The 18,339-nt window shown below is 44.6% G+C and overlaps 3 protein-coding genes across 4 annotated transcripts in view; 2 read left to right on the top strand and 1 right to left on the bottom strand.

Moving 5' to 3' along the window:
• The window catches only part of hk2 (hexokinase 2), a 167,005-nt gene that overhangs the window by 22,115 nt on the left and 126,551 nt on the right, over positions 1-18,339 (top strand). The gene's annotated exons all lie outside the window — the stretch shown is intronic.
• arhgap25 (Rho GTPase activating protein 25) lies at positions 449-18,273 on the bottom strand. Its single transcript, XM_048998613.1, has 11 exons — positions 17,520-18,273; positions 14,052-14,251; positions 13,435-13,522; positions 12,541-12,651; positions 11,215-11,422; positions 9,599-9,731; positions 3,659-3,732; positions 3,286-3,407; positions 3,023-3,192; positions 1,317-1,966; positions 449-1,213 (listed from the first exon to the last, which is right to left on the bottom strand). Exons 1-11 carry the CDS (start codon positions 17,581-17,583, stop codon positions 1,012-1,014), a joined length of 2,022 nt encoding a protein of 673 aa, XP_048854570.1. The 5' UTR covers positions 17,584-18,273; the 3' UTR covers positions 449-1,011.
• Positions 4,186-7,294, top strand: LOC125722461 (uncharacterized). 2 transcript variants are annotated; one of them, XM_048998627.1, is made up of 5 exons: positions 4,186-4,500; positions 5,088-5,699; positions 5,795-5,962; positions 6,071-6,166; positions 6,352-7,294. In XM_048998627.1, the coding sequence occupies exons 2-5, from the start codon at positions 5,208-5,210 to the stop codon at positions 6,658-6,660; spliced, it is 1,065 nt and encodes a 354-aa protein (XP_048854584.1). In that variant the 5' UTR covers positions 4,186-4,500; positions 5,088-5,207; the 3' UTR covers positions 6,661-7,294. The 2 variants fall into 2 exon arrangements, with proteins under 2 accessions (XP_048854584.1, XP_048854582.1); XM_048998625.1 differs by lacking the exon at positions 4,186-4,500 and having other exon boundaries at positions 4,507-5,699.

Here is an 18,339-nt window from a genome sequence, read left to right as displayed (position 1 = left end):
TGTGTGACCAAGTATACCTTACCTTATGGGGACCCATAAGGGAAAACTTAATTTAATAAAAACCTGTGACTGCAACTGCAGTGAAAAAACTAAAAATGCAAAAATTCTTGTATTTTGCTTGGTTACTTATGGTTTTGGTTAGGGCTGGGTGGGGGTTAAGGTTGTCATTTTTCCCATAAAAATGAATGAGTGGTCCCCATAAAGATATGTTTACCCGACTGTGTGTGTGTGTGTGTGTGTGCGTGTGTGTGTGTGTGTATCTGTGTTTGTGTCTCAAATGAAAACAAGATGGGATATGACATGAGAAGTATTCCAATATACCTGTATTTGCATAAATGGCAAATAAAGCATAATTTCATCATCATTTCACAAGTTATGAAATATGAATGATACTGACAAACTTTCCAGGGATATTTGTGAAGTTGAGAAAATATGACGCTCATAAAAGTTCTCAGACTAAAAAGGCTAAAAAGCTTGTACTTTATTCAACCTCAGTCTTAAGTCTTACTTGGCCATATCCTGTTCCAACACACGTCACGTTTGAAAAGCCTGACCTGAAAATGCATTTGGCCCAGACAAGAAAGAATGCAGGCACAGTGAGGGACATTCTCCTAATGATGCATTTCCAGCCTCCGCTCCTGCTTTTGAGGTAAGTCTTCTTGAGGTAAGCTAAGCAACATTTTGAAAAACAGCCAGACGCTTCACTCAGGAAAGAGCCTCCACATATAAATGTATGTCCACAGATCACTGCCTGCTTCGAAAGCCGGGGCTTCTACAATGTGAGAGCGTGCAGATGAGACCCTTAAAGTGCTAAACAACTGTAGCAGCACGACTTTGCATCTCCACCGTGCTCCGTGTGTCTGCACCATGCTCCAGGTCCACCCGGACCATATTTGGACTGCGTTCACTGCCCTGGAACCCCCACGAGTTTAAGCCCGTGGCAAATGTGTTCCAAGAATGTCAACGACAAAGGATCGGTTGACCTCTGACCCTCGGGGTGTGTAGGGTCCCCTACGGTGGGCCGCCTCTCGGCCTGGGGAGAAACTCCGGGATCTCTCGGCCCAGCCCGCGGTTACGCCTCTGGGCCTCGTCGAGGCTCTGCTCGGCGTTACGCAGCCGGACCTCCAGCGCAGCCCTGTGACGCTTCTCTGCCTCCAAGGCTTCCTGCAGCTCCTTCACCAAGGCAGTGAGCTCGCTGTTCTTCTGCAGAAGGCTGTGAGGGCAGCAGGGAGAGAGGGAAAGTGAGTGGCAGCACCCAGCTGACCCCCGGCTGCTGGTTGTTTGCTCACTCGTTGATACCCAGCGCTGCTGCTCACCTGCTGATTCGGTCCTCGGGCAAGTGCTGGCTGCTCTGCTGCCTCCCAGGCTGCTCCTTGGGCTTCTCTGCATCCGCAGACGCCTCTAATGACTCTTCCCGGGATGACGGAGAGAGCACCAGGGAGCACCCACTGCTGCTGCTGCTGCTGCTACTGCGCCTCCTGTCCGGGGGGGTGACCTGTATCGCTACGGCGTCCCTGGTACCCCCACACCCACCCTTTCCAGCCGAGCGTGCCCTTTCCGGGGGAGAAACATGCGTCACCGTGGGATCCTTGGTACCCTGACATCTGCCAGGTCCTGCTGAACCCCCTCCTTCAGATGGCGCAAGGTTCTGCAAGCCCAGCATTTCGAAGATGGCCTCTGAGAAGGTCCCTCTATGGTTGCCCTCGTCCAGAGACAGCATGGGACTCAGCATGTCCCCCCCTCGCGTGACCCGGCTCGAGAAGGAGCAGGTGGAAGCCGGGAGGGTCTGCGTGCGCTTGCGAGGACTCCCGCTCCCTGACCACGGGTCCGTGGCTGAGGAGCAGGGGGAGATGCAAGAAGCAGTGGCGTCCACAGCGGCCTCAGACCCCTCTTCTTCCTCTCTCACACTCCCCAGTGTCCCGGCATCATCTTCCTCGAGGACCTCAGACAGAGGCAATACGTCGGGCTGTGAAGACAGTGGCAGTGAACACCTTGGTTGGGTTTTCCAGCGATGTGTCGCATGGGGTGCACCAGTAATATAGAAGGTGCTGAGTTGTGAGTATCTGTGAGTGGCGACCAAATGTTCCCCACAAGGTAATAAAAACCTAATTATTTCACATTGTAGGGACCATTTTTCAGGTCCCCACAAAGATCTGTGAATGCAATCGAAAAACTAAAAACGTCAAAAGTCTCGTATTTTGTTTAGGTACTTATAGTTAAGGTTAGGGCTGGGTAGGGGTTAAGGACGTCATGTTGGGATTAGAGTTTCCCCCATGGAAATGAATGGAGAGTCCTCACAAAGAATAATTACAAATCTGTGTGCGTGTGTCTGTATTTTTTAAACGGTTCTGTGTTTCGGTGTGGCTTGGATGACCACCACCTGACTGAAGGCCCCCTTTCTTCTTGACAGCTTTGGAGTCTTCGCTTGGATTATATTGTGCCACATTTATATGATTATTTTAAGGATGGAAGCTGGGATGCTGTTTTTTGCCTTTACTCGCTCCCCATGCTCTGCCACTCAGGGGTACAGGAAGTGGGGGCACAAGGGGGACTTATTTAATATGGATTCATTCATCCCCCTAAATAGACCTTTGTATTACAATTATTAAGTTGTGTCCCCTCGATATGATAGAATGCAATAGTTTTGCAAGGAAACACAAAACTGTTTCAAAATAATATTTTCCAACCCTGACCTTTTAGGGCAGCGTTTCTCAATCATCTTCCTCGAGCCCATATGCCACAATGTTTTCATTCCAACCTGCCATATTCATTATTAGCCTATTCAGCACCATATGAGCCTGACTAAAGCAGGGTTGGTGCCAGGTGCCAGGAACAGGACTGAGAACCACTGCTTCAGGGGCCCTGCAGTAAACCTACAAGTGAACCTCTGTCTGTGTGATTTTCTATGCATTCAGTTGCAGTCGCATGATTGGTTCTTTGCTTTAACGAGCAGGTTACCTAATAAACTGGCCGCTTAGTATAGGCAATGTGATTAACACACTTCTAAGCTAGTTGGACTCACCGAAGCAGAGCAGAAGTCGGCAGAATCCCACCCCACAAAGCTTCGGGGGGCACTGGCTTTGCTCTCGCTGTTTTTGGAGGGCGGTGGGGGGGTCACGTCCCTGGAGGGGGGAAATAACTCTTCATGCTGTCGGATCATGGCTGTCATCAGCTTCTGTATCTGTGGCGTGCCTGCACAGAACACACATCACCCGCACGCATGCCGAAAGGCTGGAAGAACAGCACGTAATCGACCCGTGTGTGCGTGGGGGGCGGGGGGCTCACTCTTCATCATGGTGACGGGGTCCTCGATCTGCGGTTTGAGCAGGTTCACCCCAAAGACGGTGGCCAGATTCTCCACACTCATCTTGTTTACCTTGGAGTTCAGTTGTACCTCGTTGAGGAACCTTCACGGGGTCAAGCAAATGCACTCAGAGTCAGGCATGCGCCATGCTGCAGGCTGACTGTCCACTTAAAAGCAGAGTAAATATCAAAGTTTTGCACCACACTCCAAAGTTAACCAGACAGCATAACAAACCATTTTGGTCTTAAGGCAGATTACAAGCCAACAACAAAATAGAAGGGCTGCCTGATGCTGGTCGTCTGGAAAAATGGCCTATTGCTGGTCTGAGATGTAGTAGGAAGTTCAAAAACATACCTGCAGACGTAGCTGAGAAGGTTGTAATTGGCTTTTGGTATCAGGGAGATCTGCATCTCCAAAGCATCCCGGCCCTGAAAGCAGGTTCACCTACATGTGACTATCGCTGTTAACCTGATACACGCTGAAGCTAAATCTCCCAGCAAGAGTCCTGTACAGACCAGTCTATCCAGCCAGGGAACATTCAGCGAGAAATGACACCTAAGGGGGATGCAGACACAGTGGATGTTGGGTGTGGCTGCTTTTTATTCCAAAGAAGATGATCGATGCCATACCTGCTCTGTGGTGTTTTGTTTTGTTTTTTTGTATTCTGAACACTGTGCTAACACTGAACATTGTCCAAACAGTGAATACTGACTTGCTGAACACTGCCCAAGCACTGAACACTGGCAAAACACTGAATAATGATACGCTGAACACTGTCCAAATACTGAACACTGACACACTAATGCTTTTCTTTATGCTGTCAGGCATGACAATTCGATTCTGAACACTGTCCTAACGCTGAATCCTACACTGTAAACCCTAATGCTGTAACTAATTGATTGAACTGAGTTGTATTAACTTAAATAATTACAATTAGTTTATATTAATTAACCTTTATGAGTATTTAGAACTTTTTCTTATTTATGAGTTTGTAAAAATTAAACCTTTCAAGTAAGATGGAAAATTTTGCTGGTTTAATTTAAACAAAATGTCTCTTTAAAGTTTTATTAACTCAAAATCTTTCAGCCTTGTGATTTTGCGTATGACGTCATCCAGGTTCACGTCAACTGTCTTGCCCGCGCTTATTCCTCGTTCGTTTTTTTCAAGATGGCGGATCGGCCTCGCTTGACACTACAGTAAGTAAAATATTGAAATATACAAATCCAATGAATCTTAAGCAAGTGTTTTAATCCATATAATCACAGTAACATTTAAAAGTAATGTAGATGCGTTTAGATGTGTTGCATTACAGAGTACGCGTTTAGCCCTGTTTAAATCTTGAGGCGAGGAAGCTCCTCATCCCGCGCTGTAGCTTGTTGGTCAATAAGAAACTTTTAACGTTAGTTCAGTGTTGGGAGCTGTTACTGACCAGCACAATGTTTATAAATTCAGGTAAAATTGAAATTAAAACATTTATGCCGCACTTATTTTTAAAACTGCGTTATCCACAACATGGAGTTTTATTTTGAAATACTTCGTTTGTGCGGCTTCTCAGCTGAAAGGTGTAATATTATTTATATAATATTAATTTCAATGGCGGATCGGACTCGTTACACGCTGTTCAGTAACGTTACGTAGTTAATGTATAACTAGGGATGTTCATCTCGGTTAATTTTCCCAACCGACAACCGCCGTTCGTTAACCGAACATTAATCATTAACATTAACATTAACCGAATCCTGAACGTTCTAAGATGTGGCCTCGTGATTTTCCAATTCCACAGTTTTCCTATGATGTTGAGCTAAGGCTTAGACAGGGAAATGATGAATTTGAGAAGAGCGGAAAGGGTCTAAAGTTGACAAGAGACCAAAAGCATGACATTCTGGAGAAGCTTGGCTCAACCATGTATGATTTTAAGGCGTACCCAGACGACAAACAGATAGGAAAAGTAGCAGAGGCCCTTGTCACAAAGCATCCTTGTTTGAAGGAGCCAGGCTCTGACACAGGTTGGAATGGGTGGAAAACCAGTTTAAAGTTCAAGATGGGCAACTTGAGAAACAAAATGAGGAAAATTGGATGTCTTGAGGTAACTGTTAATGCTGGGAAAAGAAGTCAAGGCCATCCTGAGAATGAACCATCACATTCTAAAATCAAGAAACCAAGACGTTCTGAGGTTAATTATTTGCCAAACTTTCCTCAAGGTGAGGATGAAGCATCTCTTGAAACAGTTAGACAGGAAATTGCTGTTGAAGTCCAGAAGACAGAAAAAAATACTAGTCTCATCCACAAGAACATGGAGAGAACTTTTGCTCTGCGACGACAGAACATTGTTAGCGGAAGCCCATCTGTGAATGAGTTTCTGAATCTCTGGCCTGCACTGCGTATAACATCTGAGGTAAATAATAATAATAATAATAATTGTTTTCTAGTGATTATTATATATTTTCTGATGTGGGTTTGTTTTATAAAATTCTCTTTTGTCCGATTTAGCTGTTTGCAGAGTACCAACGTGTTACAAATGAGAATTTGCCCAACAAATTCTATGCACAACTGGACTACCTCCTACCTTGTTTGATGACCATTTTAAGGCAAAAAGCATCCAAGACAGGCAAGACAGCAGATGCCCTGGCTAATCTTTTGAAAGTTCATGATGAGCAGGTATGGTTGTTGTCATAAGATGAAGTATTCTTTAAAATGTAATTAGATTTTTCTTTATTTCAGATATTTAGATGTTGTTTTTTTTCTTCTTGTTTTTCATCTTTACAGGAACTGCATGATGTAAATTCACGACGGACTACCGTTATCAGAGGTCTTCCAGTTTTGCTGCGTGACAAAGACATAGGATTTTTTAGGACCACCCTGGTAAGCCTTCATTCATTGTTTTTACAATTATGCATGTTCTATTGCAAAGGTGAAGGTTGAGGAGCAACCTTTACTTACTAATATATTTGTAATTATCACTAGTTGATGAATCATGTAATATTGACTCAGTCATATTGATAATGTTCTAACATGAATATAACATGTCCCTGAATAATATTTTTTAGATTGATAATCCTGAAGTACTGACTGAGGATGCTCCAGTGTCCCTGCTTACAGTTGTTCATGAAAATGCTGCTGCTCCAATCCATTACGATCCAGTGAGGGTCTCAGTTGTCCTGGAGAATGAAGTGGTCACCACCCATAGCCAACTTCCAGAGGCCTTTCTTGTCTTGTTTGGATTCATGTATGCTCTTCACTTAAAATATCCTAAAGGACTTGCCAAAACTTTTGAATTTGTGCAAAAAGTTTTACTCGGCATGGATGACGGAAAACTGTCTCCTAGCGTGCAAACATTAAAGAATGAGTTGATGTAGAGCTACTTTTTTTTTCTCGTTTAATGAAGGCTGGCACTGGGGCAGTAACTTAAAAACATGTCAGTACGTGTAGTTTAAACTACACAGGAGTCACTTACCAGAATGCACTATTTTTATTTCTTTTTATGAATGCCGCAAGACTAAGTTTTATATGACTTAATGTATGTTTTAAAAATCAGGATATTTAATTTTGTCAAACTAAATCATTTTTTTTGAAGCTCATGTTTAAACAAAGTTGGTCATGTAAAATTCTGTTAAAAAATATTTTACAAAATAATTCTTCAAAAATATTTTTTTGTTACAAGTCATACTGGGTTTTATGCATTACTTTTTCCTGAATGTTTTTTTCCCCTGAGAATTTTCACCCTTTTAAAGGGTTACTTTACAGGTGTCATGTTGATTTGTTATATCAAATAGAACACCATAGAAAGTATTGTTATTCTTTTTCATTGTATTAACATTCTGGGCATACTTTATTCATTTTAAAATAGTGTTTATTGTAAATCTGTTACTGACAAACTGTTTTAAAGGTTTTGAGAAATTTGTATGTTTATAGAAGGCATGTTTACTGTAAACATTCATGTTGGTATTACCTGTTGGACATTTTTTGTTTAAAAATAAATGTTAAAAATGGTATTGTGTGTTTGCTTGAAATTACAGATGCGTTTTCATACATTTATAGTGTTTACAGATTTAGAATTTGGTTAATTTCATTTATGAAACTCAAAATGGAAAATTTAATTTAAAAAAATTATTACAATCAAAATGTATAAGCTGGGTGACTAAGTATTTAAAGTTGGGAGAAATTAAAAGAATTAAGTTAAATGCTATCAAAATGTATAAGCAGTGTGACTAAGTATTTAAAGTTGGGAGATATTGAAAAAAATAAGTTAATTGATCTCAAAATGTATAAACAGGGTAACTTGGGTATTTTAAGTAAGAACAAATTATTTTGCATGAGTACAACAAACTCAAAACTAGATTTTTCTGCTTACTTAAAATTATAATTTCACAACTTAAACAATTTGACGTAACTGATTACCTCAAATTTTTTGAGTTTTGCCAACTTATTCGGGATTACAGTGTAGGGATGGTAATATTCACCCAGTCACATGAGCGCTTCGGCATAAAAGTTCCCGATGCAACTCCCCCGATTAAGGAAGTGTGCCCTGGATACCGTTTGGGATGAACTTCAGATAAATCATTTCTAACATCATTGCATCAGTAAAATCCAATTTATTAATGTACAATAGTGAGCTATTATTTTTTTTACATTTCGTATCATTTATTTAGCTCACAACTGGTGTTATTAATGTTTCCCGGGGTCATGAAGCTTACAGACCACAGCAGGGCATGTGTTTTATCACGAACCTGCTTGTGTTTGTAAGCTTTTGCATGCTAAAGAAAGCTCTCTTTTGTGTTTGTGTTTGTGAATTAAGCTAAAATATGGCTCCTGGATCATCCGACATCTAGGAATAATAAATAATTAATTTGATTAAATGTAATATGTCTAACGATTTTCTAAATGATATATATTTCAACAATCATGGTGTCCGCTATGGTTATTAGCAGTTAGTTCTTTTGGGGCATAACTAAGCCAGTAACTGGTGAAATATGACTCCTTATAATTTTGTTGTATTTCTCCTTGTTTTCCGGAGCCAACATGGAAAAGTTTGATTAGTGACTATTGCAGACTCTCTTTTGTGTCTGTGAATGGAGAAGAATCATCAATTTGTTCTTATGTTTATCGGAAAGAGAGGAAGAATTTAAATACAGTCCAAAGTATTTTGTTTTTTGCTTTGCTATTTTTTTCTCTAAATGCAAACATAAAAGTTTTTTATTTAGTTTTAGGCCTATGAGCAAGTTTTATTTTGTTGTTTAACTCATATTCACCTCCAGGCTGTATTCACCGTCACCCCCCTCTCCCATCATACTGCACTTCCCGCTGGGTCAGAACAGCAGAAATCAGACTGTCACCTCGGTTACTGCTGCTGTATCGCACCTGGGTCTGCATCTCCCTCACCGTGCTACATCACATCAACATGCCACAACACAACACTCCAGGGTCTGGCCTGCACTGTCCGCAGGAGTTAGAGCAGGTAGCAGCTCATGGCCAGGGTTACATAAATATTTCATTATTAGCTGAAACCCTATTATTTAAAAATGTGACCAATAATTTTATATTTAGATTGATTCCCCCTCTCTAAACTGTTTCTCAAGCACCTTCTTTCATCTCCAGTTCTCCACTGCTGTCAGTGGCCAATTCACTGCACTCTAGGCCGAGTCTCGCGAGTTGGAGTTGCGTCCATCGCATCGTATCATGTCGATTCGCAATAGGGATTGAATCGTGTTGTATCACAATAGTAGCTGCTTCATACGTATCATACGCAATGTATTGGCGTTCCATCAAGATGTGTTTCACATCACCTGGAGATGCACATCCCTACTGAACACTGAGCCCCTGAACACTGTCCTAACACAGGACATCATCTTAGCACTCAACTAAAAGGTCATTGCACCCACTGTCATTAAAATGCTGCTTTTCAGAGTGTTCTTAGAGTCTGTTGGCAGTAGGTTAAAGCAGAGTTTCCATTCGAGAGATGAGAGATGAAAGTGAATCCGAAAACATCTGAAGATATGAAATATGTCTCATGCAAATGGAGCAGGTGGGGGCCACTTCAAGTATATGGAATCATATACTTGAAGCTAACCGACTAACCGTATGACGCGTTGAAAAAGGTCGAAACCTCATGAATGTCTTAACCATGCTGTAAACTGGCAAGTGCTTTTCTGACTGTGCTAAATGATCAAGTCTATGTGAAAGAAGCTCTTAATAAGTCGAGAATGCCTGTGTTCACATGGTTCACATACAAACATTATAATACTATGCGGTGGGTGGGGCACCTATGCTTTGACTGACATAAAGGGATTCTCCTACCTCCCTGCCATTGGGATTCAGCTGGTGGGTGCAGTCCAGGAAGCTTTGGTACTGCCCACAGGGCACCACAGGCTCCGGCAGCTCGCGCAGGTACAGCTTGAGCAACGATGCCACCGTGTGGACGTCCGTGTCACTGCAGAGCAAAGCGGGTCACATTGACACCTCGAGTGCAGAAATGGCAGCTCTCTTCACATGTCAGATTCTGGGTATCGTCGGCCACTAAGCCTCGAAAGGGCAACGGGGGATTTAATTTATGTACCGTGAGTCGGACTGCTTGCCAGTTTCATGGCGTTTGCTGAGCAATCAAGATCGGAGAGGAAGGCGTCAGTGAGACGGGATGTGGTTAAGATGGCGGGGCAGGGCAAAGTAGGGTGGGAAGGGCATACAGCCGTTCCTGCCGCCTATCTGTCGATCAGTGTGAGTGTATGAGTGTGCATGCGTGTGAACCACCCTCTGCGTTACTTCCTCAGGACCTGTCGGCTGCAGTGCAGAGCTCACTGTGACCGATGCCTCAGTTTCCATCGCTCATATGGAGCTTTCATTGATGGTGGAGGCCAGCAGTGGCATCCTCTGCCATGAGGCCAGAACCTGGTCATTGCTATCGTACCTCCATACAGTGACGGCAACTCGCACTTTTAGTAAAAATTAGCCTGTGATGAACCGTAGTTCTTTTTTATCGCCTGGTCCGGCAGTGACACACGACACTAAAAAATGGCGGCTGATCTTTTTTCTACCCGAACACTGGGTTGAGCTTACTGCGGTATTTTACTGCGTTCAAATGGCTGATGTGGCATAGATGTAACAAGGCAAAATTTTAAATGATTGTTTTATAATTTTCTAATTATATATATTTAAATTAAATAATATCATAAACAATAATTGTTCGATTTAAATGTAACTTTCTGTCTTTGAACAATAACATTAGATCATTCATGTAGTTTCAGCTAGCTAACTTGAACATTAGCTAGCTAGCTAGCTAGTAAGGAATAACGTGGGTAATCATCACAGAAAGGTGCAGTACAGTTCACTGGTTCACTAGATATTCATGTTCTGAAACATAATTCTGTGAACAGCAGTAAATAATTACAACAACTGTCAAGTTGTCAAGCTACGAGTGATTATATTTAATATATTTATATTTTATTGTCAAGTGATTATATTTAATAATGATATATATATCCACATTGCCTGTAAGTGTGCATCTGTGAGTGACTGGTGTGTGAGTGACTGGTGTGTGAGTGACTGGTGTGTGAGCGTGCCCTGCAATGGGTTGTTAATTGTCTTGTGACTGTAGCCTCTGGGACAAGTTCTGAACCCCCCATCACCCTGAATAGGACAAGCGGGTACAAAAAATGGATATATATCCATTAAAGATGGTTTTAATATCTTTTTGATAATAATATTTGACTAAAATGAACAACCCAGTATCAATGGTAAAGTTAAACCAGGATTGAGTAGGTGTAAGAACCCAGCATCATGGTTAAATTGGTTTGAAATAATCCAGTGTGTGTTCTGTTCCATATTTTCCCAGCGCTGGGTTGCCAGTTAACCCAGGTTAGGCTGTGTTTAGCCCAGTATTTTTCAGAGTGTAGGCCTGAACCAAAGACAAAGGTCACCTGGGGAAGGACGGCCTCTCGCCGGCGTCGAAGGCGTCCCTGAACTGCTTGACCTGGTTGTCTTGCCCTGGCAGACGGAAGATGCCCTCCTCGTTCAGGCCGTGCTCACGGATGAAGTCAGCACACTTCTGCACCAAGATGGGCACCAACCGGGGTCCAAACCTCTGCTCATGGGCAATGGTCTCACTCAAGCTTCTGCCAAAGACCGCTGAGGCGACATAGACAGAGCAGGTTACGGTGGGCCTACTGGCGAGAGAAATGCACAGGCACTGCAATGGGCAGCCGCTTGCCGTACATGGGCTCTGGCACCTATACTGACAATCAGGGGTGCAAGCACCAGGGGTGGTAGGAAGTACATGTATCCCCCCAATATTTAATTTGGCTTCATTCACCCCCCCCCCCAAAAAAAATAGACCTTTACGTAGAAATTACTAAGTTCTTCCCCCAATAGCAAATTCTCTCCTACGCCCTTACCGACAATGTGATTAGTATCCTCTGTAGGACCCACAGTCACACTGCCATCATGCAGGCAGACAGGCAGGCAGGCAGACAGGCAGACAGGCAGGCAGGCAGACAGGCAGGCAGACAGGCAGTTTCTCAGGCAGTGGCCAGGGGCCTCATTTACCAAACTGCATACATTTCATCATGCCAATGAAAATGGGTGTGCACAATTTCTTTTTAAAAAATCATCAAACCGGGCATACAGACATTTCCCTTCCTAAATGTCGGAACTGTCATGTAAATGTACGTGTGTGCAGGTGCCACCCACAAATAACCATAAATGGTCAGTGCAAAGGAGCTGCATGTACATCAAGCCTTTCTGTTTGCAAAGTTTCTCAAAAAGACCAATAAGAGGATTTTTAAACAGCGCGAGGTAGTGGCGTGAAAAAATGTTATATTTGGGAGCCTAAGCTGTTGTTCGTTTGATAAAGGTGCCCTTTGATTTAAGGTACCCTTATCACAATGCCGGTGCAGTCGATTGACCTGGTTACACCTGGAAAACTGGACATCCGTGCATGATTTGTTCACAGGGAACGAGTCCCTTACAGCAGAGGTGTATACACACAGTTTTGTGTATGCAGGTTTTTGCTGCAACCCCCTAATTAGATTACTAATTGTGTGCCTGATTGGCTGAAGAGTCCTCACACCAGGGTTTGAACAGCTGACCTAAAGGTTACCCCAAAAACCTGCATGCACACTCTTTGCGGATAAGATAGGTTAGCATTTTACATTTGCAGGCGTATTAGTCTCTGACCAGGTGAGACCATGTACATATATGTGTGGGTCTGTGTGTGCTGCTGAAGCACACGTCATACATACACGTACCTCCGCTGGACTGCGCCCCAAGAACCCTGCGAATGGCTCGAACCCATTCTTCCATCTCATTCTGAGAGTTGGCCATCAGCACACAGGGGTCACGCTCACGGTCACCATTGCCTTTTGTCACACAGAGAAACATTTTACAAACAACTACGAAAAAAACTTTCACTATATTGAGTCATTTAATAATAATAATAAGAAGAAGAAGAAGAAGATTGATGTGAGAGCTGTGTTTCCTGTGTTTCACATAGCAGGAGCTGTGATACCTGTGTTACACCTAGCAAGACTGTGTTATTTATGTTACATACAGTGAGAGCTGTGTTACCTGTGTTTCACATAGCAGAAGCTGTGATACCTGTGTTACACCTAGCAAAACTGTGTTATTTATGTTACATACAGTGAAAGCTGTGTTACCTGTGATACACATAGCAGGAGCTATGTTACTTGTGTTACACTTAATGAGAACTGTGTTACCTGTGCTATAACATACCATGAGCTATGTCACTTGTGTGATACATAGTGAGAGCCATGTTACCTGTGTTGCAATAGAACAGGAACAGTGTTACTTGTGTTACACATAGTAAGAGCTTTGTTACCTGTGTTACTCGCAGTGAGAGCTGTGTTACACATAGTAAGAGCTTTGTTACCTGTGTTACTCCCAGTGAGAGCTGTGTTACACATAGTAAGAGCTTTGTTACCTGTGTTACTGCCAGTGAGAGCTGTGTTACACATAGCAGGAGCTCTCTTAGACCCAACAAAAGCTGAGTTACCTGTCTGTCTGTATCTCTGTGTGTTCTCTTGGCATGACATATCTGTTTGTTTTCTGTATGTACCACATGGACCAAACACAAAAAGCAAACTACCTATAGAAGGGGAGAAATAAGCTAAATGAGAGCTGACCTGGTATAATTTCGAAAAGGAACTTCCCCTGCTCATCTGCGTTTGATGGGAGCTCATTCACTTGAGTTGATTTCAAAGAAATGGAGCCCTGTGAACACAGATGAGAGCAGGATTGGTAGATGGATCTCTTAAATTCCCATAACGCAGCATGATTTTCAGATGACAAGAGTCGGTGCAATACAGCACGCTGGTCTCAAGTGAAGGGAAGAATTCAGGCCTACATCCCTACAGGCAGACAGATGTAAAATACAGAGAGAGAGTTCTGCACCAAACCAGACTTTCAGCTACAGACCTCATAACCTCTAAACACAAATATCCCCATGACAAGCACAACTGAAATATCCTTCGCTGAGCTATTTGTATTTAAGTTATCATTTTAAAATGACTTTATCTGATGCAGTAGAGTGAAAGATTACAATGTTTTAAAATATATGTATGCTCTATGGGACTCAAACCCACAACCTTTGCGTCATTAGCTTATTAACTCACATCCCACACACCATACTAATACATCAGGTTTAAAAAAAACAAACAAACACCCAAAGGCGTCTGCAGAGAAACAAAAGAGTGACCCTGCGCAGTCGTAGCCACAGGGCTCACCCCCCCCCACCCCTTACCTGACATGAGCTGTCTTTGTCGTCCTTGTGGTAGTACAAGGTGTGACCCCGTAGCACGAAGTAACGTGCCTGCCAGTTCTTCACGATGGACCTCTGCTTCTTCAGCCAACCCGTCTTCAGGGGCCTTTCCAAGGTCCGCGGCGAGCCAGGCCGGCACGAAGCCGGGCTCCCCTCGCCTGGCATCACGCTCTTGGACCGTGCTTCACAGTCCGGGAGAGATGGCGCAGAAGAAGCTCAGTAAGAAGAGTTACAGATGAAAACAAAACCTGCAGATGCAGTTTCACGTGGTTGGAACAGAATTCAACCGAAACGGCCGATAAGAGGCCAGCGTCAGCTCTGTTCCTGTTGAGGAGATCAGCGGCAATCCGCTCGCCAAGCGGCGATAGCAAGAAAGCAGCAGCTCTACCGCCTGACCCCAGAAACTTACTGCTCACCACAATCACTTCAGTCTCGAAGCAGGAAACATGCGATTCATTAAAGGAGTATCGCTACTGTTAGAGAGAGAGATAAAAGACGGAAGGCCGCCGGCGCGTTCTGTGTGGCCGAAGGCGTGTGGCTGCATCTGCGTGGTCTACAGGCCCACGGTCTGAAGCGGGTGCAGCGCAGTCACTGTGACCACGGCAGCGTGGCAGCAGAACCACCAACGTCCATCTCCAATTGATTAAGCATCACAGAAGCTGGTAGAAGTCCAGGGTGTTGGTGACGGGAATGGGGGGAGGAGGGCACTCACACAGCAGCACGTTTGGAGGGGGGTGGAGATGATACAGAAAAGATTGTAATCTCCTCATTAGATAAGCAGGAAGGTGCCATAAGCCACCCCCCGCCCCCAGTTTAATGTCGCTCCTTGCAAACCAGCAGCTGCTTGGTTCAAACCCCAGCTCCACAGACTCCCAGCCCAGGGAATAGACATGCAGCTGGGCAATCGAACCCAAGATGCCCTCTGTATCTAAGCGTGGTGATGAGATCAGTCCCGCTTGAGCCCCCAACCTGCCAGGTTGCCATTTTATCTCTGAGAGGAGAAGCAGATATGAACCTATGCTGTGTGCCTGGATTCAGCTGGTGCAAATGCTGAATGTCTACCTCTTGGGGGCAGCGTGTGGCCCAGTGGGCTAAACTTCTGTGCCTGTGATTGGAAGGTCGCTGAATTGAAAGGGAGGTGTAAAGAGAATTTACCCACGGAGATCAATAAAAAGTATAAATTATCATTATTTACGCGTCACCTGCCATTGAAGTCATATAAATGGCACGAGAAGCGTGTCACAGCTGTGGCAGACAAGCTGAGTGCCACTTCACCCTCGCTGCCCCCGGCTACAGACACCATTATCGGCACATGCAGAATGCAAAACAAAGCGACTTAATAGGGACTGCGGGACTCATGACTCACAAGACTGAGGATGCCAGCTTGCAGGACTCAGCCTGGCATGTAAACCCCCTGCTCTCCTGACTGTTAGTTAAGGCTGGTCGAACCCTGTGAGATTCCAGCACCTTGGTGACCAAGATCAAGTAGATTGAGTGAAACAGGTAGCAGCGTACGACCTTTCGAGCACGTAACCAGCATGAGGCTGCTGTCAGGCTGCATCCCAGCCTGTCAGGATCCTTTCATTCAGGATATCAGCAGAATGTGGACATCAGCTGTTAAGAAAACTGCCTATGTTGTTGTATGGTTCACAGCAGTCTGCTCTGGAATAGTGCAGGTTTACCTGCTTATGGAAACATGGTGATCAGATGGGGATAAACGTTAAAGAGTCCATCACCGACTCATGCAGGAACTTAGAAAGGTTCCTTGATATGGCCGGCTTCTGGGTTTCAGGTCTTTACAGAAACTGGACAAGCTGGACTGGCTGCAGCCTCTAACTCAGCATGACAGCGGTTTGCTTCCTGCTTCTCATATTGAGACACAATTTATGACTGACAGCATGACATAGGAAGTGTCACCAAAAACAAGCTACTGATAAATATCTTTACGGGCTATGCAGTTAGATACTGCAGGTCATCTGTTCAAAGAGCAAGAGAAATGGTGAAATCTTACATTTTAAACTTCTCAAGGTCTAAAAGAAGGCAATCAGCAAAGCAGTAAAATATGGGCAGGAGGATTAATTACAGCAATACACAGAACCTATAAAGAAGCATTTGCATTAGGTGCCCATTCAGTGCTACCCAGCATTAAACTGACAGCCCACCCCTCATCTCCGGCTCGGGCTCCCACCCTCAGCACTGAACCAACACCCTCCCCTCATCTCTGCCTTAGGCTCCACCCACCTCCATCTCTTTCTGCTTAAACCAAGGTTATGGTCCACCATGCTACATTAAAAGACCAGGAATGAGTACTACTGAGTACTACGATATGAGTACTATTATTAGACTGCACAGCAGTGGCATAACGGTGGTGGGAGGTTTGTTGCCCCCCCCCCCCCATTTCTGTAGGGTTGATTACAGCTCTGCCATCTCATACAGCCCCTATCAGGCTGCATATTTCATCAGTTTCCGGATAATACAGTTTGACAGCATCAGGGGAAGGGAGAGGAAATCTGAAACGGGGTCAAACTTCACACGCTGTTCAGCAAAAGAAACCATCGGAGGAGGGCTGCGGGGAAAGGGCCTCACATCCTCTGACTCATTTCAGTTAGCGTGCAGATTCATTGTGCTTCATATGCGGGATTAAAATAAACCAGGATGGAGAAGCTCTATAAAGGACACAAGTAAGGTGGCGGTCGAAAAAAAATGTAGTAAAAAGGAAGGAAGGAATCCTAAAAATCGATACGCTACTAAATCAATATGATCACAAAGAATGATTTAAAGTGAAAAATAGCTGTATGTTTGTGTGTGAGGACTCAAGAGGACACAGCAGGGCTGGGAGCAGGTAGCTGGCACCGTGGAAGAAAGAAGGAAGTAGAGAACCAGAATAAAAGCGATGCGAGTGTCCCAAAGCATCCCTCTCGTGTTGTTGTTTTTATTTTTTTTTTGCATCGTCATGGAGCCTGAGGGAATAAGCGATGCCCTGTTGGCTTACAAGGCCCAGAAACCCAGGGCCGGTTTAGTGGCAGGAACACACAGAGAGGAACAGCTCTCAGATTAAATGCCGGTAACGTAACCCGCGTTTTCTGCCCTGAAAAACACGCCTGTCAAGTAGCGCTCAAAAACACACGCCCCGAGGGCTGTAGTAAGCACACGCTTCACTCAGCCATGCGAATCCACACCTACCGCGTCTATTAAATACAGAGAATAAAACAAGGCTCAGGACCGAGTTTCACTGCATCTTTACCACACCACCTGCAACCGTGTCCGCAGTTGAGGTCACAGTGGTTATCAGGTATGGAGACAGTGTTGGGTGAGTGGTCAGTTCTGCAAACAGACGGTGTCACCAAACCACGAGCTCCATCAGCCAGCATCACTTGCCCCCTCACCAATATTATCAAGGCTACCAGCCCCTCGCCCTCCCGCCTCACAACCACCGACGGAACCCCTTACCTATTTTCGCAGATTCAGCACGGAAGGCGCTAAAGTCCCAGTTACGCGGTAGCTTAAGAGACATCCTTGTTATGTGGAGGGTCCGTCTCCACGCACACACATACTCACATGCGCCCCACACACACTAGCTGTACATGCCGTCGCCCACTGGCTCTCCGGCTCGCTCACACGTCGGCCCCTCGCCCTCTCTGCACCTCACTTCCTCTTTTCCGTGCACGGATGTTTCTTCTGCGTTTCCGAGCACGTTCATTCATGCCCTGCCACTCCCCTGCACTCCTCCCGAAAGCCTCGCTTCCTGCTCCATAAACACACATGCACACCGTTTGCTGCCACTTGTGTGGACTCTGTGCAGTTTAGCCTCTGACCCTGATGCTCGGATGCTGAATTTTGTCCATTAGTCTCGAGGAAGTGGCACATCACTAGATGCCAGCCTGTGGCAGTCATGTGAACACACACACACAGACACAGACACACACAGAACACCGCACACATCATCTGCACTGAGAACTTCCTGTTTTGCCACCGGTGGAGCCCGTGTGTCAGAGTTCCTACATTTAACCGGAACATTATCAGACGGAGTCTAAGTGCTCTGCATATTTTACAGTGCTTGCAGTCAGGTGAAGACGCTGCCCACTGCTCATCCACAGGACCTGAGTTGGTTTCAGCTGCACATCCGGCCTCGTTTGACGAATGACAGCCTACAGTCAGTGCAAAGCTCCCTTGGTTCATTGTCTCAACTGGTCTGCCCTCTAACTGTATCCAGAATTCTCTTTTCAAAAGGTTCCCAGCATTCACCGCAGCCCTGGAAAAAGCAAGGAGG

Source organism: Brienomyrus brachyistius, chromosome 2 (assembly GCF_023856365.1).
Source record: "Brienomyrus brachyistius isolate T26 chromosome 2, BBRACH_0.4, whole genome shotgun sequence".
In the NCBI taxonomy this organism is placed as follows: Eukaryota; Metazoa; Chordata; class Actinopteri; order Osteoglossiformes; family Mormyridae; genus Brienomyrus; species Brienomyrus brachyistius.
Note: the sequence above shows the minus strand (reverse complement) of the source record. Positions and strands in the feature narration are given on the sequence as shown.